The sequence below is a fragment of the Amblyomma americanum genome, chromosome 1, assembly GCF_052857255.1.
Source record: "Amblyomma americanum isolate KBUSLIRL-KWMA chromosome 1, ASM5285725v1, whole genome shotgun sequence".
In the NCBI taxonomy this organism is placed as follows: Eukaryota; Metazoa; Arthropoda; class Arachnida; order Ixodida; family Ixodidae; genus Amblyomma; species Amblyomma americanum.
Window position 1 is genome coordinate 501,090,534 of NC_135497.1, and position 26,593 is coordinate 501,117,126.

The window sequence follows — 26,593 nt, forward strand, 5'->3', positions numbered from 1 at the left end:
ATGATTTTGCTGCTTACTTGCGTTGGGACGCTGCTGGCTGCGATTTTCGTTGGTTTGTACCACAAGCCATGGCCTTTCGTCCTGCTGGGCATCTGGCATAGGCAAGCCGAAGACGTCCCTGGACTTCGGCGTCTAACCGCCTATCATGACCCTCGTGAGGATTCACTCATTCGAACACTTTGCATGAGGCCTTTCTAGACGTCGCGGCAATAGATAGGAAAGATTCCTGGACAGTTTACCTCTAACGCCAGTAGGGGTTCTATATCAGAATCGTGTAATAACGGCAGAAACAGGAACCGTTTCTACGAAGTAAACCTTGATGTACGAGGTAGGTAAAAATAGGGGATCTCAAAGTGTTAAGTTGTTTCTTGTGTGTATAGTGCGCGCGCCCAACTGCCGCCAAATGGAGACGGACTTTCACATTTTTTTTTGTTTTCGTGCCTAGGTCATCAGTCAAAACGAAGTCACTATTTCAGTAAGGAAGGGAGAAAGCAGACCGTCAGACCTCAAGTTTTTCCTCGCTTATCACCCACTTGTGCCGCATAAAAAAAAGACTATATATAGAAAGGATGGGTGTTTTCAATTTTTTTTATTTCTCGATATGCACAAATGAAATTTTTAAGTATATTAAAAATAATTTTTTGACCACTCAACCAATATTCAACTGTTATATCTTCAGAAAATTGTTTTGTAGTATATGCTTTTCTTGACAATCTTGCTAAATGGCGGCAGAGTTTAGAAAATGTGGCAGAAGGCTTGCTCAACAATCATCGCATTCCTAGCAGAGTGGTAGAGGTCGAAACGTTCTTATAATCTTGATTGCGAGAGGCATACATTTTGATTTTGAATTTTTATGTTGCAGCGTTCGTTGATATATCTAGAGTCAGAAGAAAATTTGGCACAATTAACTTATAATTCAGCATTTTGAAAAAAAAAGTATTTATCTGCCCTGTGGTCCTATAAAGTAATAATAATAATAATTGGTTTTTGGGGAAAGGAAATGGCGTAGTATCTGTCTCATATATCGTTGGACACCTGAACCGCGCCGTAAGGGAAGGGATAAAGGAGGGAGTGAAAGAAAAAAGGAAGAAAGAGGTGCCGTAGTGGAGTGCTCCGGAATAACTTCGACCACCTAGGGATCTTTAACGTGCACTGACATCGCACAGCACACGGGCGTCTTAGCGTTTTTCCTTCATAAGAACGCAGCCGGCGCAAGAAAATAAACGGGGTCGACATAAATTAAACTGTTCTGAAGAAACGTCCTCTGCAAGGTGATTATATCTAGGCAGAAAACCGGTAAGGAGAAAAACGCCCGTTGTGCGAACGTTTCCCCACAGTGCACAGCCACCGCGGTTCGCGGTACAATTTCTTTTCTACTTCCCCGTCTACATCAGCAGTATTTCAGCAGTGTACTGAGCTTTGTAGGCGTTTAGAAAAGCGAGCAGCAGTGAAGCCTAATTACTCTCACCTGTTGCCAGATTCTGAATAGCGCAACTGCGCTATTACTTTGCAGCACAAGTAGCGGCACCTTTACCACCCACCTTGGACTACGTCCACGAAGCCACCGGGCGAGTCGATTTTCTCAGCTTCGAGAGCGTCACCCAAGCCCTCCGGGTGGTTCACTCTGCGAAGGAAGCCATCCCTGTCGAGTCTCTGACGATCATCGTGCCACTGCTGCTCAGCCTGGTCCTGACGGGGTGCGTGTGAGCCTTCTGACATTTCGCGTGGGGAACGCTATCCGGAGACCCTTTAATGAATTCAACGTAAAAAAATCGGTAACTTTTTTTGAAGTGCATTACTAATTCGTACAAGCTGTACTATGTCATCACAGGTAAGATTTGAAGGAAGAAAAAAAAACGTAAGCTTTTGGCGCTTCCTTTCAGTAAAAAAAAAAGAAGCCTATCTTGCTTGTGCTGTCGAAAGAAATATGCGTTAATTTTTAGAGCTGCTGTATATCCTTGCAAGAAGTTTACAGGTGATACACATTTGAGTGCTACACAGTCGCGGTGCCTCGGGTGGGTGCTCTCCGTGCTAGACAGATTTATGGCGGGCCCGAGAGATGGCGCTTCTGGCGCTATGTGTGGAATCGGCGGCTTAGTTACGGAGCGAGTCCCTGCACGCACAGCCCCGCGCGGGTATAAGGTGCTGGTGGCAAGTTATACGCTAGAGAGGGTATCACTTTGTTTAAGCTGAGGTACCAATGTTGTTCACAGCTTCAGTTTTCTGCCTCGCATCAGGACTGAAGGTGGTCTCGCGGTGTGGCAGCCTTGGTTGCTGGGATTCCGTAGGCCATACGAGTATCCTCGACAGTAATAAGAAGAACCGGCCGGATGCAGGCATGTGTATGGTGGGCCACATAGCAACGAGAACGTTGGATGCAAAAGCGATGCTGAACTGGTGATGCTGAACAGCTGCCCCGAGTTTCGCAATTTAGGCATATACCTATAGCGTTGTGTATTAGTTTTCTTATAAAAATCTCATTACAAGCGTTTTGGAGAGGTTTCTCTAAACACGGTGTGGCGGCAAAATTCCCCCAAGCAGCTGGAGCTTTCAATTATTTTCTTCTTACTTACAGATCGCTTTAAATTGCAAGAAACTAGAAAGCCTCAAACCTTAATCATTTCTAATAGATACCCTTTACCCTGTTTTTTGAGCTCTGTATTACGAACGTCTTCCAGTAGAGATTTTTGCAAGCACTCCATACATGAGTGCTCTATGTCCAGCTTGAATGGTCAACATTAAGAAGTTTGGGGGTCCCATGGAAAGAAGATGAACGCAAGAATGCTTCGCTTTAAAACTAAGATTACTTGCACATGTGATTCACTTCAGTGGAATTTGGTTTTCGACTTCTCCTTGCCTATATAAGAGGCATAGCAAGGATTCTTAATTGCCGTCCAGTTATATTTGAAAATTCCCTTATATAGAAACAAATCAAATGTAAGGCATAAGACATCAGAAAGTTTAGCATACCACTAAATCTTCACCATTTAAGGCGCAAGGTTTTAGTAAATTACAAGATGTAGATAAAACTTTAGAGTGTCCGTAATTCCCACATCGCGTCTCAAAAAAGTGTGGTCGACATCGCAGGTGGTGGTGGTACAAAAGACGCCAGTCGTCATCAACCACGTCAGCGGATTCCCGCACATCCTGCAGAAGCAACTCGTCCCTGCACACACTTCAGGAATCTGATGAAGCAAAACACCGGCGCCCGGGTAAAGCTATACTTTAGGATTTCGCACAGCTAAGGCGTGCAGTCAGCACGAAGAAAAATAGTGCCACAAGTGAAGTACGGCTGGAAGGGGGGTCACAATTCGCGAAAATTCAATACAACAGGGACACCCACAACGAGTTTAGCAGGAGAGTTCGAACTCGTTTGGCATGGGGTAGCGGCCCTATGGTTGGCAGCCATCTTTTAAGAGAAAAATTTTGCTTCACACGTTATTAGTGAAGTGTGATATAGAACTGTGATATAGCATTTCTAGGGATAGGATTTCAATGACGTCCTTATGATGCTGTACGCTTATGCCTTTTCATATCAGACAAGCCAGTTTAGCGTGAATAAACCGTCAGCGATAGCCCAAAACTGGTTCAGCAAGTCGACACCGCTGCTTTTGACAAGATGACAAGTTGTGAACTTGTGTGCAGTCGCTCGCTGCCGGATAAACTATTGTCTACTTTCCTACCCTACCTCCCTACGCCCAGTTACACTTTCTCATGCTCTCCCACTGACCATTCTACGTGCCTGCTGCACATGTGCAGAAACAAAAAGAAATCAGCTAAGTAGCACCCAATCATTAGCAGCAGAGCACGGAAGAGGGGCGGACTAATTTCGTTGACCTTTTCTTTGCGAGGCTGCGCTCTAGATAGAAGATTCTACAGGCTACGGTATACCTATGGCATTAGTCAATACTGCCGATTTGTTGCTCTAATTTACGACGAATAAAAGAAGAGCGACGTCTTAGCTGGTGCCGTTCAGTGTAAGCCATATGGCTGGCACTGACATGCAGGACAAATTGCGTAAACACTTTATCAGTACGAAATGACCGGCGGCGCAAACAAGGACACTAAGAAGAAAGAGACACCACATGCTCACACTACCAACTGTTTATCGCGCGGAAAGGTGGCTTGTTTAAACATTCAGCTCAAGCATGTAACATCGCGTTATCGCCCCAAACCCAGCACGTGGAAAAAAAACATCAACATCAGGAAAACGAACAAGAAAATTTAACCCCTGCAGAAAAAAAAGTAACAGATTCTGATAAAAGGAATTAAAAAAACTTAAAGGAGGGGGCCATCTTTTAGAAAAAACAGCGTCACACAATCGTAGCTATAGCAGAGTCCTACATGAGAAGCAAAAGTGGTCAGACACTAAAAAACCAATAACAAATAACAATCTTAGCGAAAGCAGAGTAAACAAATGAAGCAAAAGCTGTCAGAAACCGAAAAACTGCAAACACTATAAAGATAAACTCAATAAGTTCAAGTTCAAGTTCGTCTTTATTTACATCAGGAAGATGTAGGTAGGCCCGGACAGAAAAGTGATAAAAATTCACTTGAAGGAGTCCGGGCCCCTTCTACAAGGCAAAATACAACGAAAGCAACAGAGCTTGGTTAACAATGACGAGGTAGAAAAAAAAAGTTAAGAGGCGCTGCGAGCATATATTGTTAAAAGACAAAGAAAAGAACTTATACGCCCAAAACATGAACACTAAAGCTTTTGTACGCTTTTTATAATATGACAAACTGATTGATAGAATCAAGTACACATATTGAAAAAAAAATGCTTGCGTATGTCAGCACATTTATCAAAAGGGACTGAAAGTCACCGCTCTAAAGCGACAAGAATGTCACGTGGGCTACTTTTTTCCACAGATATTCCTCTACTCAGCAGCTTATTTAATACATGTGGAACTGCAAAGCGTAACATAGAACGTCCGTATTCTGTACGACAGAAGGGAACGCACCAGAATGACTGATTTCGAAATGCATATGTTGGAATAGTGGCTTTCAGGCAGGATAGTTCTAGGAACGTATACTGGTGGTAGCGTATACACTTTTTATATCTCAGTGCTAAATGATATTCATATAGGTCATGAGCTGGTGTAATGTGAAAGCGCGTGAAAAATTCTGTGTGCGCACGGTAATCGACGTTTGCTATGTGCCGGACTGCTTCCTTTTGGAGCATGAATATTTTATTTATGTTGGCCTGCGTTGTATTGCCCTATACTAAGAAACAGTAATTTAAATGAAGGAGGAACAGCGTGTTGTAAATTAGTATTTTTATAGACGTCGGAAGAAAATACCGAAATTTTGCTTGCATTCCTACACATTTCGTGAGGCGACATAAAACTATACTAACGTGAGCGTCCCAGACCATGCTCTTACTGAAAAATACTCCAAGTGTTTTGGCCGTATCTACAATATCTATAATAGAATTCCCAATGGGAAACTGATGCTCTGCCATGATCGCCCTATTTCTCGCTTCGAAAACAACTGCTTTTGTCTTTTTCGCGTTTAGTACCAGGGAGTTTGCTTCGCTCCAGTGTTTGAGGGCATCCAACGCGCTGTTAATGGTTGGGACTAGAAATTCGAGACTATTACCTTTAAAGAACATGCTAGTGTCATCTGCGTAAATTACATATTGAGGCTTATTACTTATATTAACAATGTCAATAATGTAAAGAATAAAAAGTAAAGGTCCCAATATACTTCCCTGTGGGACGCCGGTAAAAATTTTCTGAAGAGAGGAGAGTTCATTTACTATGTGCACACAATGAAAACGATGTTGAAGATATGATTCGATGAGGAGGAGTGGTGTGCCACGTATGCCGTAGAGTTCAAGTTTCTTTAGTAGTTTGTGGTGAATAAGGTGGTCAAAAGCCTATGCTTCGAGAATTATTTCTTTTTGTGTTAGAAAAGCTGTTTCAGTGGATCTGCCTTGATCAAATCCGTATTGAGGTGTAGACAGTAACAAAGATTCTAAAAAAAAAACTCCACAGACGGCCGCTAGAAAAGGAGGGCTGAAGAGTCGCACTGAACATGATGTCACAAAAAACTATCCAGAAATGAAACTTGATTTGTACGGAGGGATATCGAAGAGTCGCTAACACAAATGCTTCCCTTCTTTTTATTCATAAAAGCCTCAATAATTTCAGTTGCCACCTGATCGGGACTCCTGCCCAGAATCTGCAGGGGTTGTTCGTTTTCCTGATGTCAGTGCTTTTTTCCCACGTGCTGGGTTCGGAGCGATAATGCGATATCACATGCTTAAGCTGAATGTTTAAATATGCCACCTTTTCGCGCAGTAAACAGTTGGTAGTGTGCGCATGTGGTGTCTCTTTCTAGTTAGTGTCCTTGTTTGCGCCGCCGTTCATTTCGTCACGCACCAGCTCTCCCCTCAGGCTGTTATTCGGAAGTTACTTTATTAGTAGTTCGTACTTTCTTGCACAATTTTTCAGACACGATATAGAGCATGGCAAGCCAGCATACATGAAAACGCACTCTTGAAAGCTGTTTTTTTTTACTTGGTTTATGGGGGTTGAACGTCCCAAAACGACTCAGGCTATGAGGAACGCCGTAGTGAAGGGCTCTGGAAATTTCGACCACCTGGGGATCTTTAACGTGCACTGACGTCGCACAGTACACGGGCCTCTAGAATTTCACCTCCATCGAAATTCAACCGCCGCTGCTGGAATCGAACCCTCCTCTTTCGGGTCAGCATCCGAGCGCCATAACCACTGAGCCAATGCGGCGTCTGCTAAGCTTCTTTGAGAGCAGGAGCAAAATCTTGCAGTTTTGGTGTACGATTCTCTTATGCTTCAAAAGGCGCGTAGCAAACACCCTAACTTGTATGTGTTTAGACGCTTATGTACTCTTAATTCAATAATGAAATAATGCAAAGAGGGCATTTGTTTTTGGATGTTTGTTGAAACGTGCAAGTATTACTGTCCTTTGCTCTGTGGTAATGTGGGCCACTCAGGCACAAATCGGATAAGTGATTACACCTTATAGGTTAAAAAATCAGAGAGTGCGCTGTTTCATTGATTTATTTAATAAAGTTTATTAGCCTCTTTTATCACTGGCGATAAGGAAATTTACTTTGCCGTCTTCAAAGTCTTAATTATTATGTTCGCGGCACATTTCTGCCAGTGGTTTGAATTTTTTTTTCTGCTTCGGGGAACGGTGTTTTCCTACCTAATGGTCGAGCTCAGTGTTATACATTTTTTTATCGCTATTGCAGTGAATAAACAGAACAACTTCAACAAAGACGCATGCTGTTCACTGCCGCTCTCATGTCCAGGCGGTCCTACACTGCGAAGTTACAGACTTGGTCGGCGACGCCATTCGGTGCCGATCCCGAGCATGCAATTCCCGGCGCTCGCGAATTTTGGGCCAGCAGAGAGCACAGGTACGTTGTGTCATCGCTTTGGTCAAAGCACTGACATGTCAGCTCCTCTACATGCCATTTCACATTTACTGGGTCGCTGTAATACCGTGTTTCATCATGTATGCAACGCGCTATAGAGTTTACTGACGAGCACAGCATGCCCATTTCATACCACGTGGCAGTGCGTGCTACCACGTAGCACCATTTCCTGCAGAACAGAGCAATACAACTTGTTTTTCGTTGTGCTGTACAATGAGAAAGTTGGGAAAGCGAAAGAAACGACAATGCCCAGGTTCAACCTTTGTCAGATGCATAGAGCCTAAGGGTTGGCCTGTGTGTCTAATTTAGAGGCTCGCTATTCATTAACAGTGTTCTAGATTTACTAAAAATCAGAAAAGTTCTCTACAACGCCTACGAATTTCGGTGATGCTACAATAGCCTCTCTGCATGAGCTGGAGGCAATCCCCTTCAATTCATTGCTTTGTCAGCGGCTGCACATACGACATATGGCACGAAAGAGAAGGCTCTCGCAGGCGCTAGTGATTCTGGTTAGCTGCTCCCCTATCAAAATCGCGCCTGATTTGCAAGCGCAAGAGCATTTGCACACACATTGGCAGGCTTATCGTGATTGCTGTAGAGGTAGGCAAGTGCCAGACATGTACCGTTCTCAAATTACAAGGTATGGTTTAGTACTTCGCTTCCCGTGATTTATGGGCATGCCTTCGGTTTCAACACAAACACCAGCAAATCGGGCAGTGGTGGTGGTAACTGTATCGGATCTGGTAACCAGGGTCCTCAAGACTGGTAACCATGCTGTGGAAGCCGGTCAGCCGGGTGGCTGATATAAGAGCGCAAGCGCCCAATAAACGCACTGTTACTCTGCACCTCGAGCTCAGCGGTCGTCTGCGTCGCATGCTATCTTGAACGACACATGGTGTCAGAAGTTCTTATCACGCCCATTCCCCGCTTCAACTGAGCCAGCGCAATGGAAGTACTACCGCCCCCTAATCGCCAACTGCTCTCCGAAGCGCCGGCGGAAAAGTGGAAGCAATTCAGGCAGAGGATGGATTTGTACTTCAAGGCAACTTCGCATGTGAACGGTTTCGCGATTTTAATAATAATAATAATAATAATAATAATAATAATAATAATAATAATAATAATATTAATAATGGTTTTATTTGCGCCTAATGAATACATGGCGCGGGAGACCCGCAGTAAAAGCTGTCACAAGCGACAGCTTGACAAAGCCGGAGGCCCCCCTATACACTTGACAGCATCATAGGCGCAATGAAACGGCATGTCTCATCCAAAAACAAAATAGAACAAAACACGAAAACATCTGCGATTACAATCACTCACAAGAACTACATAAAATTATACAGAAAATGTGGTAGAATGAAGTTAGAAAGCACTTACAAAAGCAATGAAACATTCATGTGCGATGGCAATGAGTTTAGCGAAAGTAACAGATAAATTAAGCACATTTTGCTTCAAATAAAATTCAGAACAAAGTGAATACAGACAAGCGGTACAGTCAGGGTAAACAACAACGTGACAGAGTAAACAGGAAAGGCAAGCGAAGTGTCCTAGTACATGTTGAAATACCGGCGGAGTGTTTTGAACGTCACCTTTTCAAGTTGGATATGTTTATGATTTAAATCATTTAGTAACCGGGGTAGTTTATTCTGTATTGTTTGTAGGCCGTATGTTGTGCGAAACGTCCTTACTTTCCAGAGCTCCGTGTGGCGTGTCTGGCGTGTAGTAGTGTTTGGTTGTAACCTGGCTAGACGATGTAGAAATGAACTGTTGCTAGCGTTTTCATTCTTAATCGCCTTGCAAAGGATATAATCAAACAGTTTGGTAACAGGAATTATGTTGTATTTGGGAAATAGATGATACGTATGTGAATAAAACGGCAGATTTTCTATTACTCTTACAAACCTTTTCTGCAACTTGTGAAGCTTCTGCAAATTTCCGTAAGTTGTCGTAGACCAAACTAAGTGACAATAATTCAGTCGGGAGGAGAATAAGGTATTATAAAGTAACAGTAAGATTTTTGGTGGTAGTAAATTGCGATTGCGGTATACTAGCCCAATTACTTGTGCTAGCTTAATTAGCATGCTGTCCACGTGGACATCCCATGACATATTCTGCTGAAAGATAACACCTAATGTCTTAATGTCGACGTAATAGTGGAAACGGACCATCGACCACTGATAGCCATTGCCCAGAAGAACCTGTCAGACATGCCTCCTCGCCTGCAGCGTTTCTTTATGTGCCTCATGCCGTTCAACATTTCTCTGCTGTACGTCCTAGGGAGAGACCTTGCTCTGGCCGATGCTCTCTCAAGAATCCGATGCGACAGCGATGAGCCACCTGAAAGCGAACTAGAAAATGTGGCCACCCATGCAACGGCCGGCCTCTCCACTCTCGTCAGCGACACAACAGCCAAGCGGATGGCAAAAGAAACGAGTGAAGACGACGAGCTAAGGCGAGTCACTGAAGCCCTACAAGATGGACATAGCGTTATAGGTCAGCTAGCTCCCTTCGAAGCTCAGCTATCAAGTGTGGAAGGCGTACTGTTGCGTGGATATAGAGTTGTCATTCCGAAGTCCCTAGAAAAGAAATGTTGCAGCGCCTACACGGGGGCCACTTGGGCGTCGGAAAATGCAAAGGAATGGCCAGAGTATTGATGTATTGGCCTGGTATGGCAGCAGAAATAACTGAGAAAGTTTCCAGGTGCCAAACCTGCCACCGTTTCGCTTACAAGCAACCAAGTGAACCCCTAATGCAAAGGCATTGTCCCGCATTACCGTCGGCTAGGGTAGGCGCGGACTTGTTCGAGCATTACGGAACTACCTTGCAGTCTACGATGCCTATTCCAATTACCCTGAAGTAGAGCCGCTTTCTCACACTACTAGCCACTGTGTAATAGAGGAGCTGGCCATGATATTTGCACGTCACGGCATCCCGCTTGAAGTATGCACGGACGGCGGACCACAACTTTCATCGCAGGCATTTCATGCTTTCGCAGAACAGTTTGAATTTGCCCATGTTGTTTCTAGTCCCGGTTTTCCACGCTCAAACGGTTTGGCAGAGAAAGGGATGAACTTGGTGAAATGTTTCCTCAAGAAGGCGCTATATGTGAATGAATACTTTTGGATCGCCTTCTTAATTACAGGACAGCACCACTCGAGGCCGGACAAGCCCCGTGCGAGCTACTCATGGGCAGGAGGTTAAGAGCGAGGCTGCCTGACTTCGCAGACCGTAGGGCACCAGAGGTCAAAAAGCACACCCAAGCCCACCCTCAGAGACGTCCACTAGAAGCACTCGGCGAGCATGACACCGTTAGGCTGCTCGACAAGGGAGGGTGGACCACAAAGGCCCTCGCAGAAAACGCCGTCGCCCCTCGCTCATACATGGTCCGTAAAAAAGACGTGAATCAGCTTCGTCGCAACCGTCAACATCTGCTGCGAACAAACGAAGAGTTCGACCCCTCACTGGAAACCATTCCTGACTGTACGGAAGACAGTGCTAGCGACTGTGCTTCTCTTCCAGGCTTGCGGCACCACAGGAGTCCCTGGGCAACTCGAGCCCCACGTGTGACGATCAAGCCACGGCTGCCCACACGCCTCAAGAGCATCCTGAGCCAGGGCAACATAGTCCTCTGGAAACCATGAATTCCGAGCCGGACGACGCTGGGCTTCGCCGGAGCACCCGGTTAAGGAAAAAGCCCACCCGCCTCGTGTATCAAAAGGACTTTCATCAAATTGCTTGAATCGATCTGCTGTTGTATTGTGCTAGTTTTTTTCTCTTTTTAGAGGGAGAAAGATGTATCGGATCTGGCAACCAGGGCCTTCAAGACTGGCAACCATGCTGTGCAAGCCGGCCAGCCGGGTGGCTGATATAAGAGCGCAAGCGCCCAATAAACGCACTGTTAATCTGCACCTCGAGCTCAGCGGTTGTCTGCGTCGCATGCTATCTTGAACGACACAGCAATGACTTTTATTTTCAAAAGGAATGGTGTGGCGTAGGGTACTGGAATGCTAAGACATTGCTATAGGCTGACAGACACATACACAGGAGATAGCCCTGGACCACAGATGTATGGAGTTCGCACTTTTCTTCCTTAGACAATAGCATCAAATGCGAAACACAGGGGTCTTTTTTATCTGAATGAAGAGGCTTTTACAAATATGATGATTCTGGGTCATTGAGGAAGCGCACGTACTAGGATTGTACAGGCAGCACTTGCTCAATGAGTGGTCGTTAAATTGTGACATATGATGCGCCTGGAGACCTAGAATCTTTAAAACCTCTGACACACTCTACGGCCGCTTCTAAGTCAACCGAGTTGTACTGGGTTCTTGCAGGGCGTGGTGCTTGGCTTCACAGCGCGAAGCGGACTACCAGGAGCCACGTCGTGTCGCAGGCGCGCACCAATCTTATCTATAAATTGCTACCCATTATAACACTTTATGGCTCTCTCCTTTAACTTCCGTTCCGGGGAAAGTGCTGCAGGCTAGGGTATTTTGCATCAAACTAACCTCTCTGTCTTGGGTGTCGTAAACCTTTTTCTGATCACAGTAAAATTGGGTGTGTGAAAAGCTGAACATTGAACTTCATGGCTACTTATGTTGAATAGCCGGCGACTCGAAGGAGTTGGATCAGGTTGAACGCTTCGATGTGTATGTAAACACCTTTGTAAACTGTGAATTTATAGCTTCTTCTTAGCCTGGGCTACAGGCAGCACTGATGCATGTGCTTCAGCCAGTTTTCAGTTTTTTTTATGTCGCAACCTGCGGCCCTTATTGTGCCCCAGAGCGAATGTCGTATATAACATTTCTGAAACGAGTGAGCTTGATAACACAGCTTCCACCATACTTTTGTAGGCAATTTTTACCTTCCGTAAACGTCATTTTACCACTACTTTTCTTGCATCATCTCAACATGTATAGAATAGCAAATATGGGATTCCCTGACGTTTCTGGTACTCATCTGCAACCGTTCTAGCATATCTACGAAATTTTTTGTATGTCTATGTATAAATAGCAGAGGGTATTTTTCTTGAAAAGCTTATTAGTTGGCTTCAGGACACACTCAGTTTGGGCGGAAGAAAAAAGCATCTGCATAAACAACAAATGACGAATGGTGCCTGAAAAGATTAAGAGTTTGCGCTGAATACTTTCTTTGCTTTCGTCACTCTTTCGTATCTGTTATTTTCGCTGCAGGCACTGACGATTCGGCATCAGTACCGGTGCTCCGACAAAGAAGTCCCTTGACGGGTTTTCTGACAGCCAGCGAGGAACAGCTCTTTCCTTGTACGTCTTGGATATTATGAAAAGGCTCCTGCGCAACGAAGCCGGAACCAAAGAAAACTATGCACCATATCAGCTGTGTGCTCAGTAGTTTAGAACTAACTGGTTAGCAGCACCTGATGATACGTTGTAGGCAGCAATGTTCAGTTCACAGCCTAGGTTATAAGTTGGCAAATGAAGTTATGTGCAGAACGTGGTTCTAGCTAGCAACCCATCAAAACATAACCTTTCGTAATAATGAAGGCGTCCTAAAGAAGAATCCTACGGAGCCCAAAACCATATAACGCTAGACGAGAGAGTGTCTATGCGAGCGCAAAAGCAGATACCGCGCGAACTGCCACTTGCTAAGGGCAATCACTGAGGTGACCAACGCCGACGCGGGGCGGCCCCATGGCAAGACCTTGAAACTCTCTCTTTTTGGATTGGCTTGGTGTCCCGCTAAGGCGCTAGACTTGAAAACAATAAATCAAGGTTTCTGCCGTAGCAAAGCTCGCGCCGCTTAGTCGCAACAGCGAAAAGACGGAAAGACACAGAGGGTTCAAAAAATGCCGACTATATGAACGGTTTACGATATGTAGGACCTCCTAATAAAACACTTTTGTGAACTACTTGAAGGTAGAATCAGGCAATGAAACTTTGGGACTGCATATTAAAACGAGTAACACGATCAAATACTTTGATGTTCACAAATCCAAATTTTTGGCCATTTTTCGCTATTTGAAAGCCGCATCTCCTGTTTAAAGAATTAAGCTACCAAGAGGTCTGGGAGAAGAAGTAGATCGAGAAACAATAAACTAACAACCGATTTTATTGGAATGCGGTCCGCTGCTTGGTTCTTCCCTTGGAGGAAGTAACCGCTTAATGATTTCAGTCGTTTGCACAATGTTACATTCCCTGTTTCCCTACTTCGTCTCATTAGTCGGCCATTCTTCCTTTCCAAGTTGCTCTTGTTCAATGCAGTGCAAACTGGCTCAAAAGTCTTCAGGCCAAACAGCTTCCATGCGAGCATCATATTAAGGTCCAGAAAATTTTGATGAGGACGATGGTTTTTTTTTTTTTAACTAATAGGTATTTAGATCCTACTGGACTGCATATGGGTACCACGAAACCGGTGAAAATGAAGCCATTAGCCTGAGGTCTTTTGACCGAACATCTACCCATTTCCTTACTTTTCCATATACCGCCCTAACATATGGCGTCTGCAACTCTCAGTGAGCGTCAGCAGCGACACAGATCAACCGTTGAACGTGGGTGGAAGATTGAAACGATGGCTTCGGGACGCCGTTTGGCCAGACCTCCTGGGCTATAACCCGACCATTTGCGGAGGGGTGCTCGAAGACTTCAGCGCCGCCGAATACCACGGCGGCACCTTGCGTACGGAGGAGCTGGCACCGCGTCCTCAGACGTCTTCCTACGGCGGCTGCACCAGAGATGACGTCAACAGAGCCGACGATGCGAATCGTGCGAGCACTGAGGCCTTTGAGACCCCCCTCCTGGACGATATATACTGCCGAAGAAGCGATGCCAGTGAGGACGGCACGGATGAGACCGAAGTCGTAGAGGGCAACTGGGCTGACTTGGATGAATCGCGGCCTCAGCGCCTGGAGTGGCAGCCTTCCCATCACCACCAGCGCGACGAGAGAAGACGCTCCGGGTTAGCAGACTGGGGTAAACAACTTTTGTTCGTTAGCTGATTTAATTTTAGCTAGATGATCTTCTAGCATCAGGAAAACGTTACGCTGTTGTACTTAGGCAAATAATTTAGAAGTGTGCAGGTAATTAAACACAAAGGAAATCAAACGAATCTTCATGTTCTGCCGCACTCTATGCCTGGTGTTGTTGCTTCCCTGATCCCCTCAGTCCAACTTCCTTAGCTCACTGAAACAGTTCAACAACATACCTTGTAATACATGCAAACTTTGTACATCCTAAATGAAATGTTCTATAAGCGGATAATGCTATTTGATGCCAAAGAGGTAGTTAAATAAAATGCGACTTTTTACGTCGTCATCTTTGTGAGGGACTTTCTTGGTGCTGAAGAACGACAACTTTTTGGTGTGGCCTTTGGTTATGCGTATTAACAAAAGTTTCTTCACTGGAGACTAGTGTTAATCGTGCACGTTGTTAGCCAAAAATAGGTCACATATGATTTCGAATGTTCCCTGCTGAGATTCTACCATTTTCAGTCAGTTTAACGAGGCATCCTTATGGGCTTTAGGGTTACGGGGGAGGGCGTGGGGAGTAGTGTGCCAGGATTTGCCAGCTGAGACAATGCGATCGGGATGAGTTTAAGAGCGATCGCAGTTGTGACAGTTTGAGACAATTTTAACGCTATAACGTTAAGGTTCCCGCTCTGCAGAAAATCTGGCGTCGCCCTCGGTACCCTCGTCGGTACCCTCGTGTGAGGAGAAAATCCCCGCATAAGCAACCTAGGGGGCACCCTAGATCACGTGACGTTATGCAGCCATCACAACCTGACCTTAAGATTGTGAGCAAACTCCCCACTGTGGCAGGTGGCAGTTATTGGAGATTGCTCGGGAAGGCCAACCCGGGCCGCACAACCCTACCGGTGGCAGCACCTGCCATCCCGGGGCACTAGCGCATTGCTTAACCGCTATACCACTGCGCCAGGAGGAGTACGAGGACTCCCAGCGATCTATGAATGTAAATTAGAGAACGACCAATTGCGCATATATGAGTATTAACCCATTAACGATATCGCGTCATGCCCAAACGGCAGTTTCAGAGCGCTAGCGCTGAACCTCTCACTCACTGATTTCTCCGACCTTTGCTCGAAGTTGAACAAACCTCAACGACTTGTGCTGGCGCACCTGTATCACATTTATCCTAAACAAGATAAAACGTCAAATTATTTTCCCAATTATAAGAAGACACATAGCCTATCGCGGACGTTTGCGAGGGGCTCCGGAATAAGTTAAATCACATGGGTTTTCTTGACGCGCACTGACATCGCACATCACGCAGACACATTTTCCATTTCTCCTCCTGTCTACAGATGCGGCCGCTGCGGCCATAATTACACCAAGGCTCTCAGGCTCAGTAACCGTGGGCGATAATCATTGAGTTCGGCCAGTAAAGTTCGCCGCGGTTATTGAAAATGTTCGCCTGAGTTTGCCGATAACGGGTGCTAAAAGCATTTCGTCCTTAACTGAATCATCTTCAAATATTACGAAAGGCATTGGTTTCGAGACTCTCGAGTTGAGCATCTGTCGGATTAAAATGTGACTTCATGCGCGCTGGCCCACTGAAGGAAGTTTTTCGTCTATTTTGCTTTGCCCATTTAACAATTTAAAATATTAATTTGTATCATTACGCATCAGTTTTTGTTTTATTATCCAAGTGAATAGTAACGAGTAATAGCTCTGTAACTGAAATCTACTCCAACGTTGGCTGTCAACAATGTGTAACTGTTTTGTGAACTCAGGGTGTTCCCGATACACTCTCGCAGAGTTGTCGCATGTGAACAACAGCGGTCTCTCGGAGGACACTGCCTACTTGGCTTTGCCTGAGAACAAGTGCCCATCGGAAGAGGTTCTCGGTGCCTGTTCATTCGACCAGCACCAACAAAACGCTTGGTGCGCCGCGGCAGCTGCTGTCGCCCCGTGCTTCGTATCGCCGGTAGAGCCGCTTCGGGCACCCCGTCATTCGCAGGACGTGTTCGAGCAGCTGCTGAAGGCCTGCAGGCAGCCGGAGGCTGTCGCCTTCTCCGAGATCCTGCAGGAACTGTGAGTTGGTTAAGAGGGCAAAGGGCTTGAAGAAGTTCGGGCAGTCGCCCTTTTTTGAGACAGCTAAGAGTGCACACACAGAGACACAAAGTCGACACAACCGGGAATGAGTAGCGATTGTACAAACCAGACACATCCGTATGGGTACAGATGCATAATAAACCGAAAGAAACAATATTTAAAGCTAAGTGATAACATCAGTTTCATTAAGCGCATGCGCAAGATGTACCAGGGCTGAAGGATCAAGTGTGAAAATCGCAGCGCGTGTTGCGGCCAGGAAAGACCCCAAAGACACAAGATTGTTTGAGGCTGCTCGTATAGAACCTAGCTTACTTTCCAGTAGTAATAACTACAGCGGAGGTGGTCCCTGCTTTTTTGTTTGCGATACATGATTCTCAAACTGTCTGTCGAGTGATCATCCATACATTGGCCGCAGCAAGAAGGGTTGCTGTTCTATCTTTAAGAGCATGAAATGCTTTTAGCTATGCCTTGCTGCCATCCTCCCTTCCACTTTTCGTTGAAAGTTTGTCCCTAATATGTCGTCATAATCTCTTGTGAAGAATGCATTGAAAACTATACGCTATAGTAAAACGGATTAGATTCAGTCAGGTCCCTCATGTTGGAAATGTCGAAAGTCTAAACTCAAAACAAAAACTAGTTCAGCAATGTAAAAAAATGTTCCTGATGATCGCATTCGTCTGCTCTTTCTAACGATACTTTCAAAAGCAACCAAGTTTTTGAGGTACTTTTTCTTTGTTAGGTTTGGCATTAGTTTTCGCGCTCTAGTGAAACGTCGTGTGCTGTAGCGAAACTTAGTGTGCTGTGGCACAACAAAGCAATGACTTATGCCCGCAACTGAACCGTTTGAGACTACGATAGAAACAGAAACGTATTTCGGACGTTAACTTGGCCATAATCGCTTAAACCACTTTCTTTATTATGGGTGGTTCTTGCATGTAAACATGTGGCGGAGCAAAAGGTTTTCATTCTTTATATTTCAGACACCGCAAACATTTACATTAATGGGACACTAAAAAGGGATACTAATCCAGGCTGGATTGATAACTTTGGGGTTTGCTGATAAGTCATGTTACAACTCATAATCTTTGTAAACCAAAAAATTGAGTAAAAATGAGGTGCACGTGGGGCTGCTACTTAAATGTTTGAGCAGCGGCGACGAGTGACGTATTCGTGAACTTTTTGAGAACAACACTATTTCGCCGTCTCGATGGGGAATTACCGTCGAAATACGATAGAAGCAGCGCGGTGAGCTTAACCGGCCGTACGAAGAGTCTCGTAATCAAAACAACACAAAAAGATGACGGAGAGAAAGGTTAATCGCAAACACGAGCGCTGAGTCTTTCGCTTCATATTCTGTGCACTCGGACAGCGAGTAGCCGTTTACGCAGCAAGTTCAGAACCACTCCCTCTCAACGCATTCGCGCTGTGTGTGCTAGACACGCGGCCTGCGAAGCGGTTTGATTCCCCCTTCATCCGCCGAACTGGCTACTTTGCATAGGCTGCTGGCGTTATGAAATTCCAGAGTTTGTTTATTTTTTTACCTTTAGTACGTGCTCATGCTTTTACGGGCATGCCATATGCACATCAACCGCGTGTGAAGCGCTACACAAGTGTGTGGACTTCCACGTTTTCTGCGCTGTGGAAAAGCGGATATGCTTTTAGATGTGCTGAAAAATACGCGAGAAGCACCATATGCATGCACCATCACCTCTTATTTGGCTCATTAAAGAAAAAAGTTTTCCAGTTCTGGTTATCATGTAGTACGCAGTACTGTGAGACGCCGGCACGCAAGTCAGGATTTTCCGCGTGAGAAACGTTGAACCAGCTGACGCGTGTTCGTCATGATTGTGCGTTAATCCCCTTCCGACCGCTACAGCCAGCAGGCGGCAGACTGCAGTTGGGCGCTGCGTACCGTGGTTTGTTTTCGCTTACAACTGACAGGAACCAATTCACAGACGTAAAAGTCACAACTTCCATAGCAAGTGAATCACAAGCGTTCTCTGCAATCATACTGCATAGTTATTCAACAAGCATGCAACCATCGACAGTACTGTGCGCTGCTTGATGGGAAATACGCGTGCAATGTTTCACTCAGAAGTGATGTTGAATAAAATACGTTAGAGCACGGCTGCTGCTCGCACGTTATTGAGTATCCCTCGAAGATTTCGTGTGCACTTCACGACCGCGAACAATGCACCCAAGACCACATGCTCGCGTTATTCTCGCCGATGTACACATGCATCAGCACGATCAGCAGTTTGTTCTGCAGTCTCCGGCTGCTCTCGGTAACTTCATGTAATTTTCTTTCGCAGCAACGGAGCCTATTTCTACCGTATGCGCACGTCGCATCGTGACGCAGACGCACGTGATTCAAGGAAATAAACTGAATTGAACTGAAGAGCCCCATCGAAATAGTTCGGGGAGGGGGGGGGGGGGGGGGGGGCGAAGGTGGCCTGCAATCCCACTTTGCCGCAGATGAATTTTTGAGTTTTCGATTTCCGGCCGCGTTTCCGGTCTTTAGAGGACGGCATAAAAATAACTTCTTGGCAGTTTCTTTTTGGAGGTGCTTCGAACGTGGAGGTGTTTCGGAATTTTCATTTGCTGTTTTCTCAGCAACGCAGACACCTTTCGCGATAGAAAAGTCATCGGTAGCGTTCCCGGGGAATTATCTATCCTCTTGCATAGTTTGAGTTTTTCAGTTAGCGTCCCTCTCAGCTTGATATATCATAAGCTGAAAGCGTGGCATAGTTCATGCGCATACTGCTGCCGCCAAATGATAGGAGCCAGCGAAACTCGCGCTTGAAGAGTGGTGGCGGAAATTCAAGAAACCCTTGATTGGACTACGTTTTATTCTCAGTGAAGTTAGGGCACGACTAGCGTTATAGCCACCAATGTTCAACAACTATTTATCTGACCACCAGCTACAAATCAAACTGCTTACAGATGGCAAATTGGGCGAATTGGAAAAATTATTTTGGCAGCGCAGCGACAGCAAAACAAAAGCACAAATTGTCTTCATGATTACATCACTTTTCTCGTCTAACCGTTTTGGTGTCGTTATGAAATGAAGCTACTTTGAAGAATAAATAACCAGCTAAATCAGCCCCTCACCATTTGAGCGGCATGAGTAGAGAAACACTCCATGCCTGCTGATTGCGCGCCTAGGTTAACCATCCTGACAACCATCAATGTGGACCCAAATTTCCTCAGACGAGCTGAAGTAGGTTAACAACTGCTCCTGAGTAACTAGAAAGTTTGCGAGTGCTCCTACACGAGATAGCACTTCATGCTTTAGCTGGGTGATGAGGTGGAGCAAATTCTTTATACAGATAGGCCGGGTTTCAAGGAAGATAAACGTTTCTCGTGATAATGTATGTCTGACGCTTCCCTGATGCCAGCATTCCTTGTGAACTTAAGGGATTCTACAGAAAAGCTTTGGATTACTGCATATAGACTGAGCCAGAAATGAGCAGTATTAAGCGGGGTTCCTTGTGCGGGGAAGTTACTTGTTCGAGAGCCCAAGGTGTCGGCTCAGCTCTGAATAAGTCTTCATCGAATTGTAGAAAATCAAAAATCGGATGATCACTCGCGATCGTTAACTTATTGCATAATTATGCCGCTGCACACGATGCCAGTTTTGTATATTAACTCACAACCGGCAGCACCAGAATAGGAAGGAAAAGCAGTTGACATTAGCGAACCTCCACCCGAATTCTTAATAAACTCCATATTCTTCGCGCTTAGTAACTGCCCTTGATGACAGAAAACCTTGGCTTTCGCACACAAGGCCACCGAGACGGGTGATGTCACGGGTACGAGCAAGTGCCGGAGAAATCTAACGGCCGGGCTGCTTTAATCATTCGATCTCTAATTGGCTGAATCCAGCTCTGGCTTCCTCTATTGCCACCTGAATGATATCTTGAGTATATTGGCTTCGTACCTTTGGCAGGTCATGGCGCTAGCTTCCGCGAAAGTTTGCTCTGTATGAAGGACGAAGATATATGCCTTGGTGCCACTGTGCAGCGGTGTTGAGACCTGCGTGAAGCTCCACGAGAGCGAGCACGCTGACATCTTCCGTGTGTCCGGTGTCCGCTGTGCACCGATGGTGCTCAAGGTCTTCGACTGTAGCTACATCGCGCGCCACGTGCGGTGCCTCTGCAACGAGATAAACACCAGCTGGTGAGTCTATAGGGCTGCCCGACCGAAATGTGCCCCTTTGTGTGCCAGCTAGGATTACAATACAAGCTTCAACAAGGGGTCAGAGGAAAACAGCCCGCTGACCTGTGCTGTGGCAAGACGAGGGGTCTTCGCCAACGGCAAGTCGTCCAGTCGAAACGTTGTTCAGTCTATTCTTTTGTCGCCGTGTGCTGACCTTTTTGTGTTCTCAAGAATCTACTCTTCCCTGCTATTTTCCCCGTGGGATAAACCTAACCGGCCGAATAAAGTAATTTCAGAAAGTGGTCGATGTCTTGCACGAATAATTTCTCTTATGTTGGTCACCGAAGTTGACCTCTTCGATTCAGACAAATAGAGGTGCAGCTTAGCGCCTTACGGCAGTGTCACTTTCCTTTAGAATGCCTCAAGCGGATACAGAATTTTTCAAAATCAATGGGGGATCCAGAATTTATTCAAAATATGCGGAGTTCAAATTTATATCACGCTCAATCCACATGAAAGAGCGTGCACTGAACGAGGACTACCGCGCTCTACGTCACCAACTTGTTAAGTTGTCCAGAAACTGCCGAGAGCTTGAGAGCTTTCATAAAAGGAGCACTAAATAAGACACCGTGAAGATTCTCTTAGCGGCTGTCACATCGGTTAAAGCTCTGTCAGAGGCTTCACATTTTAGCGCCGGTGATGCACTTGCCACTGCATTTAGTAGGAAAAGGCAGGAAAAAATAATGAAGCTCAAGGAGCAAAACATGTCGAATCCCACTGTCGGTGTGAAAAAAATTGAAGGTGCACTTATGTTTTCTCATCTTTCGAGTACCGTTGCCTTCTCTGTTACTTAATATTGTAATAATCATTGATATTACTTATTTAATTACGTAATTGCTCGATCAAATAAATAATATTGTACAATTAACAATTACTTGGTTAAAATTTTAAAAATAGGAATAACTCAATTAATCGATCAATGTAATACATATTTATTGCATAGCTTCAATTATTAATTACTTCTAATATTAATCGATTACTTGATTATTATTTTATTGTTTTCTCAATTCTCTAGTGATTACTTCTAATCCACCAATATCATGAATTACTCGGATTATTTAACTAAATTATATGAATTCTTATTTAAATGGTTTTTAGTTAGTAATTCTACCACTTATACCTTCCATGAAATTCTTATTAATCCTTACAAATCATAATTGCACTCTTACCGGATGATCGACATTTCATGAAGACACGCTGTGTCCACAGCCCGTGGTGACAAATTCTGTACACGCCACTCATGAGGCAAGAAATACTTTCGCATTAATACTTCGTTAGTCGTGATAAAGCTGCGCATTCGAGGCAGTCATGCGAAGGAGGACGCAGCTATCAATGTATTTCACGTTCCGTTTAGGTGCGTATTTCGCGGTCTTCCTGAAATAATGACAACACTCCTGCATGTCAGTCTCAAAGTGCTAGCAGAGCCTTAAGGGCGGCGGCACTCACCGGACTGGTAAGGTCAGTGGTGTATTGGCCCTTTTCACAACATCGACGCCGAGATGTAGTCAATGATGGATATGCACGCGGAACCACATCGTTTGATCAGCTCCTTCAGTCCGTCGCCGGCGCATTCTCATGCTGTTGTCATGAGTTTTGCTGTAAAGTATAACGTTTAAGCGCTGTTGCATAGATGTCTCCACGACAACGAATAGATATGCCGCTAAGTGCCGTTGCGATTCATCTGGTGTCATTACACCGAGAGCGTGGGAAGGTGATGGTTCCACCATGACAGCACAGTTCTTGTTCGGTACTGAGCCCTTATCTCTAAGCTGTTTATGTGACTGCTGTAGAATGGCTTGTGTAGTTTTTAACGAGCATCTCTGAGTATTCCTGACTAACGGGCGCATTTCAAGTGCAAGGAGTTTTTTACACGACTCATTCTGCAAAGGCAAGCGTTGTTTAGGCAGTCGTGTATCGTGATATTGTGCTCTGTTATCAAGGAAAGCGGGTGCGGGGAGCGGATCTCTTCGCGCGATGCGGTTTTAAATCCTCCTCCCGGCTGTGACGCTTTCTACTTATTTTTTGAGTAGGGTGTGGCATGAGTGAACACAAAGCGCCTCAACGAAATCCCTGTGCTTTAGCGTAAGAAATTTCCACGCAAAGTGTAGTACTGTTCTCACTATAGCGACTTACATTTCTGACTAGCAGCCAGTAAACGTCTGGTCCAAGCAGAGCATTGCGGCAGTTATAGCCAAAAATATTAAGCCATCGAGACATCTATATACTTGGCCAATGACGGTAGGCCTTGCGGATGCGTACTTCCGATTCGTTTTGCGCGCGAAAGTCGATTTTTCTTTTCAGCGGCCTTTCAGCGCAGCAAAAGCCGATGCATCCCTCACCATGGCAGCTATGCAAGAATTTAATGAAAGGCTCATTAATGAAGTTCAAAAGTAAAAGGTGCTGTGGGATATGTCCTACACGCACTATACGTCACAAGAGCGTCGGAATGTCGCCTGGCGCCTCATCGCAGCGTCCCTCGGGCGCGCTTTTTTGCGTCACGTGACTTTGTGTAGTCGACTAAAAATAAAATTACCGAAATATATTTTTTTAATGTTTATATTGTGTTTTATCTTGTATGAAGATTTAAGAGCGTTGTTCTACGCGTTAATTAACGCAATCGAGCAGCGCTGAAAACGCGCCGCTAGCCGACGCCGAGTCCCGTCGCTTCGTGCGGTTTGCGCCAGCGGCATCGATGGGCGACGGCGGCGTCATCCCGCGACGTATCGCGGAGTATCGCCTCAGGCGGTTACCGCTTGAACCCTTACGTCGATAACAGCAGATAGCAACTGCTGCACTGTGTTAAGGCTCGCGTGTCATCGCCTTCCTGTGATGGCTGTCCACAAGGAAGCAATTTTCTTTGGCTAATCAGCTTACTATCGAGCTATACTTCTTTTCTTTTTGTCCTGTTTCGTGTTTGCAAAGTCGGCCCTCGCGCTGCATTCGGGTTATTACGATAGAAAGTGGAACTGTGGCTGTTTTGCCGACGGCGCAAACCCGCGGCCTATGCCACGTGGTCGAGCGCTACAGTCGACCGCCGGGACTGAAATTTCCTTTCGAGGAAGATACCGAAACGGTCTTGAAATATTGTTAACGAAAGCTATCTGTGGTTTCACGAGCCGTGCGCCAATTTTAGTTCCTTCATCTTTTTTAAAGGCAAGAGGGGTTCAAAAATATGTTTGCACGCAATGCAAATATTCAAGTGGCAGCTGAGAACTGCTGTCGGTAGGCTCTATGCATGTTTTACTACGCCTATTACTCGTAAGACGCATCTTTATCTGTAACCCGCCGCGGTGGCTCAGTGGTTATGGCTCTGGGCTGCCCACCCGTATGACGCGCAGTCGATGCTGGCCGCGGCGGGCACATTTCGATGGAGGCGAAAAGCTGGAGGCCCATGTACTGTGCAATGTCAGTGCATGTCAAAGAACACCGGGTGGTAGAAATTACCGGAGCCCTCCACTGCGGCGTCCTTCATAGCCTGCGTCACTTTGGATTGCTAAACCCGATAAAACCAACCAAACCAAACACCTTTATCTGTGAAAAGGTTAGCTCTTTTTTTGTTCTATTATTATGCTGAACGAGATCGACTAGAACCATTGCGTCCTCACGCTCGGATGGCGGCACTGCTCCAAGTATCGCTGATGCCCACATTCATGCCGTTCCCCTGCGCAGGAATTGCAGGCCCAAGATTTCGGACATCGGTACACCGTGCGGGGATACGACTCCTTCGTCGACTGCCGCCGGCTCACTTTCCTTGATCCACTGCCCAAAGCGCGGGTGTGTTGCTTGTGCCACGACGTGCTGCCGGTCCAGTATCTTGCTCCGTGCGGCAATGCCGTATGCGCCAGCTGCCTGGACGTTTCCATCAAAGAGGCCCCCGCCAAGTGCAGGGAAAGACGGGAAGGCACTTCGCCCGAAGGCCGTGCCAAGTTCAGCATGCGTGGCGTCAAGAGACTTGACTTCAACGCCAAGGACCTGGGTACTCTGCGCGTCTACTGCCCTAACATCTGGTACGGCTGCACGCAGAGCAGTGAGCTTCGGCACCTTGAGGAGCACTACTTGAAGAACTGTCCTCACCACCCGAAGATGTGCTTCCACTGCCGACGGGAGGACATCCCGCCTGGTGACTTCGTCCCGCACATCTACAGCTGCAAAAGACGCCAAGAGGAAGCAAGAAGCGTCGACCGCCAAAGCCCCCCTGTCCAGCAGTCGCTGTCCGAATCACCTGCGAGTCAGACTGAAGACGAGCACTTGTGCGCTACGCAGGCCCTTCTCGCCGAGGTCACTGAGCGTGGTGGAGAGGTGCATCCTGAGCCGGTGGAACACCTGAATCAACTGGCCGCAGACATCAAAAGAGCTCCCTGAGGTCTCCGGGACTCGTGAAGGCGCTACCGTAGGCACGCTGTCCGAGGGTCCTGCAAGTCCCAACGAAGTCTCTACCAGAGGCGAGCGCCCCTTGGAGGACCTGTTTGTGGGGAAGCAACAGCGTTGATCGGCCGGGGCTTCTTCGACCGTCGGCGTCTACTGCGCTCTCTGAAGTACGCCTGTCTTCGTTTGCTTCGACTACTCGCCCGAGACTTCCAACGCAGAAACGTCCGAGGCTCACGCGCCTTCAGTGTTGAATCACTGAGAGCACTTTTAGCGCCCTTTCGCCATTCTTTTCATTTTCAAAACTGCGCCATTGCATTCTGTTTTTATTGTAAGTATTACCCGAAAACTTCCAAATCTTTCGATACGTTACTGGTGCTTAAAAACGAACTATTCTCTTCGAGATGATACGTGATATAAGGAATTTGCATTCCAATGTCTATTGGTTATGCGATTAAACTACATCAATAATTGAAATTTAAAAAAATCTTAATGGTTGCAGTTCTTTTCCCTGTGTAATAAGTTTACCTCCAATATCCGTACTATATATTCTTAACAAAAGCGTGTGATCATTACATCCGTAAATAGGCTGTTACGTGCACAAGCTCGTGACAAAAAGTTCTGAAGCGAAGAAAGTGTACTGTAATTAAGGTTTATTTCCAGTAACGTCCCACGCATGCGCATAGCACCTTCGCCACCGTTTTCGATTAAAACTACGTTAAAAAATGGCTCATGAGTTAGCTGCAACACACGTGTTCGGAAAATAGCCTTTCTTCTACCAAGCGCACGACGGACTGTCGAAAAAGAGACGCTCGGCATTGCGCCTACTACCGTCATTACCGCTTATTGTTTGTTGATAAGAGGAGAACTGCCCCGTGGGTCGCCACGGATCTGGTGTAAAGTTACGTCGTACGTTCGCTCCGTGAGGTTCGCCTCTGGGCCGAATTAGGTCTTGACTGGCCACGTAACTTGCAGAAAAGCCCATATGCTCCAAATACGAGTCCTCTTTGAAATGGCTGGACAACTGAACAATGACGCTATAATTAAAAACAGCAACGGGATGCCAAAGCAGAATGATTTCTGGTGTGAAAAATCGATCAGCGAACACCTCGATGTTCAGGGCACGAGACAGACGAAGAAAGAAGGGAAGATCACAGTATCAGACTATGTAGTAATATATAGTCAGTGATCGTTGTCTTTTTCCTTCGCCTTCGCCTTGCGTGTCGAGTTGAATTTCAAAGTTTTGTCGTTTAAACAGTCCCATATAGGGAGTTTGCACGAAAGCCGGTGGCGCTATGCATTCTAGGTAGTCCGCCATTTTGTCGTCCTTGTTAGCAGCCGACGCACCCAGGCCAGGCAGCAGTGTTTTTGTCCGAGTGCCGTATCGTCTTCTGCAGTCATCAAAACTAACAAGGGGTTGCATATTCGCCGCCCCGGCGTGCTTTAAAGATGTCGGCAGTTTCGTCAGAGACCTACGTGTCGACTCTGTGCCCGAAAGACCGGGCGCGCTACGAGCAGAAAACAAAACAGTGCGG

General features: G+C 46.0%; 2 protein-coding genes and 1 pseudogene across 2 annotated transcripts; all 3 read left to right on the forward strand.

Moving 5' to 3' along the window:
• On the forward strand, window positions 1–25,055 carry LOC144127919 (uncharacterized). Its single transcript, XM_077660914.1, has 9 exons — window positions 1–154; window positions 1,514–1,697; window positions 3,088–3,212; window positions 7,301–7,408; window positions 12,622–12,711; window positions 13,921–14,376; window positions 16,178–16,454; window positions 24,363–24,669; window positions 24,717–25,055. Exons 1-9 carry the CDS (start codon window positions 1–3, stop codon window positions 25,053–25,055), a joined length of 2,040 nt encoding a protein of 679 aa, XP_077517040.1.
• Window positions 1–26,593, forward strand: part of LOC144105721 (uncharacterized) — a 501,375-nt pseudogene that overhangs the window by 398,992 nt on the left and 75,790 nt on the right.
• LOC144105683 (uncharacterized) lies at window positions 9,417–11,308 on the forward strand. The gene is made up of 2 exons (XM_077638792.1): window positions 9,417–9,881; window positions 10,572–11,308. Exons 1-2 carry the CDS (start codon window positions 9,637–9,639, stop codon window positions 11,068–11,070), a joined length of 744 nt encoding a protein of 247 aa, XP_077494918.1. The 5' UTR covers window positions 9,417–9,636; the 3' UTR covers window positions 11,071–11,308.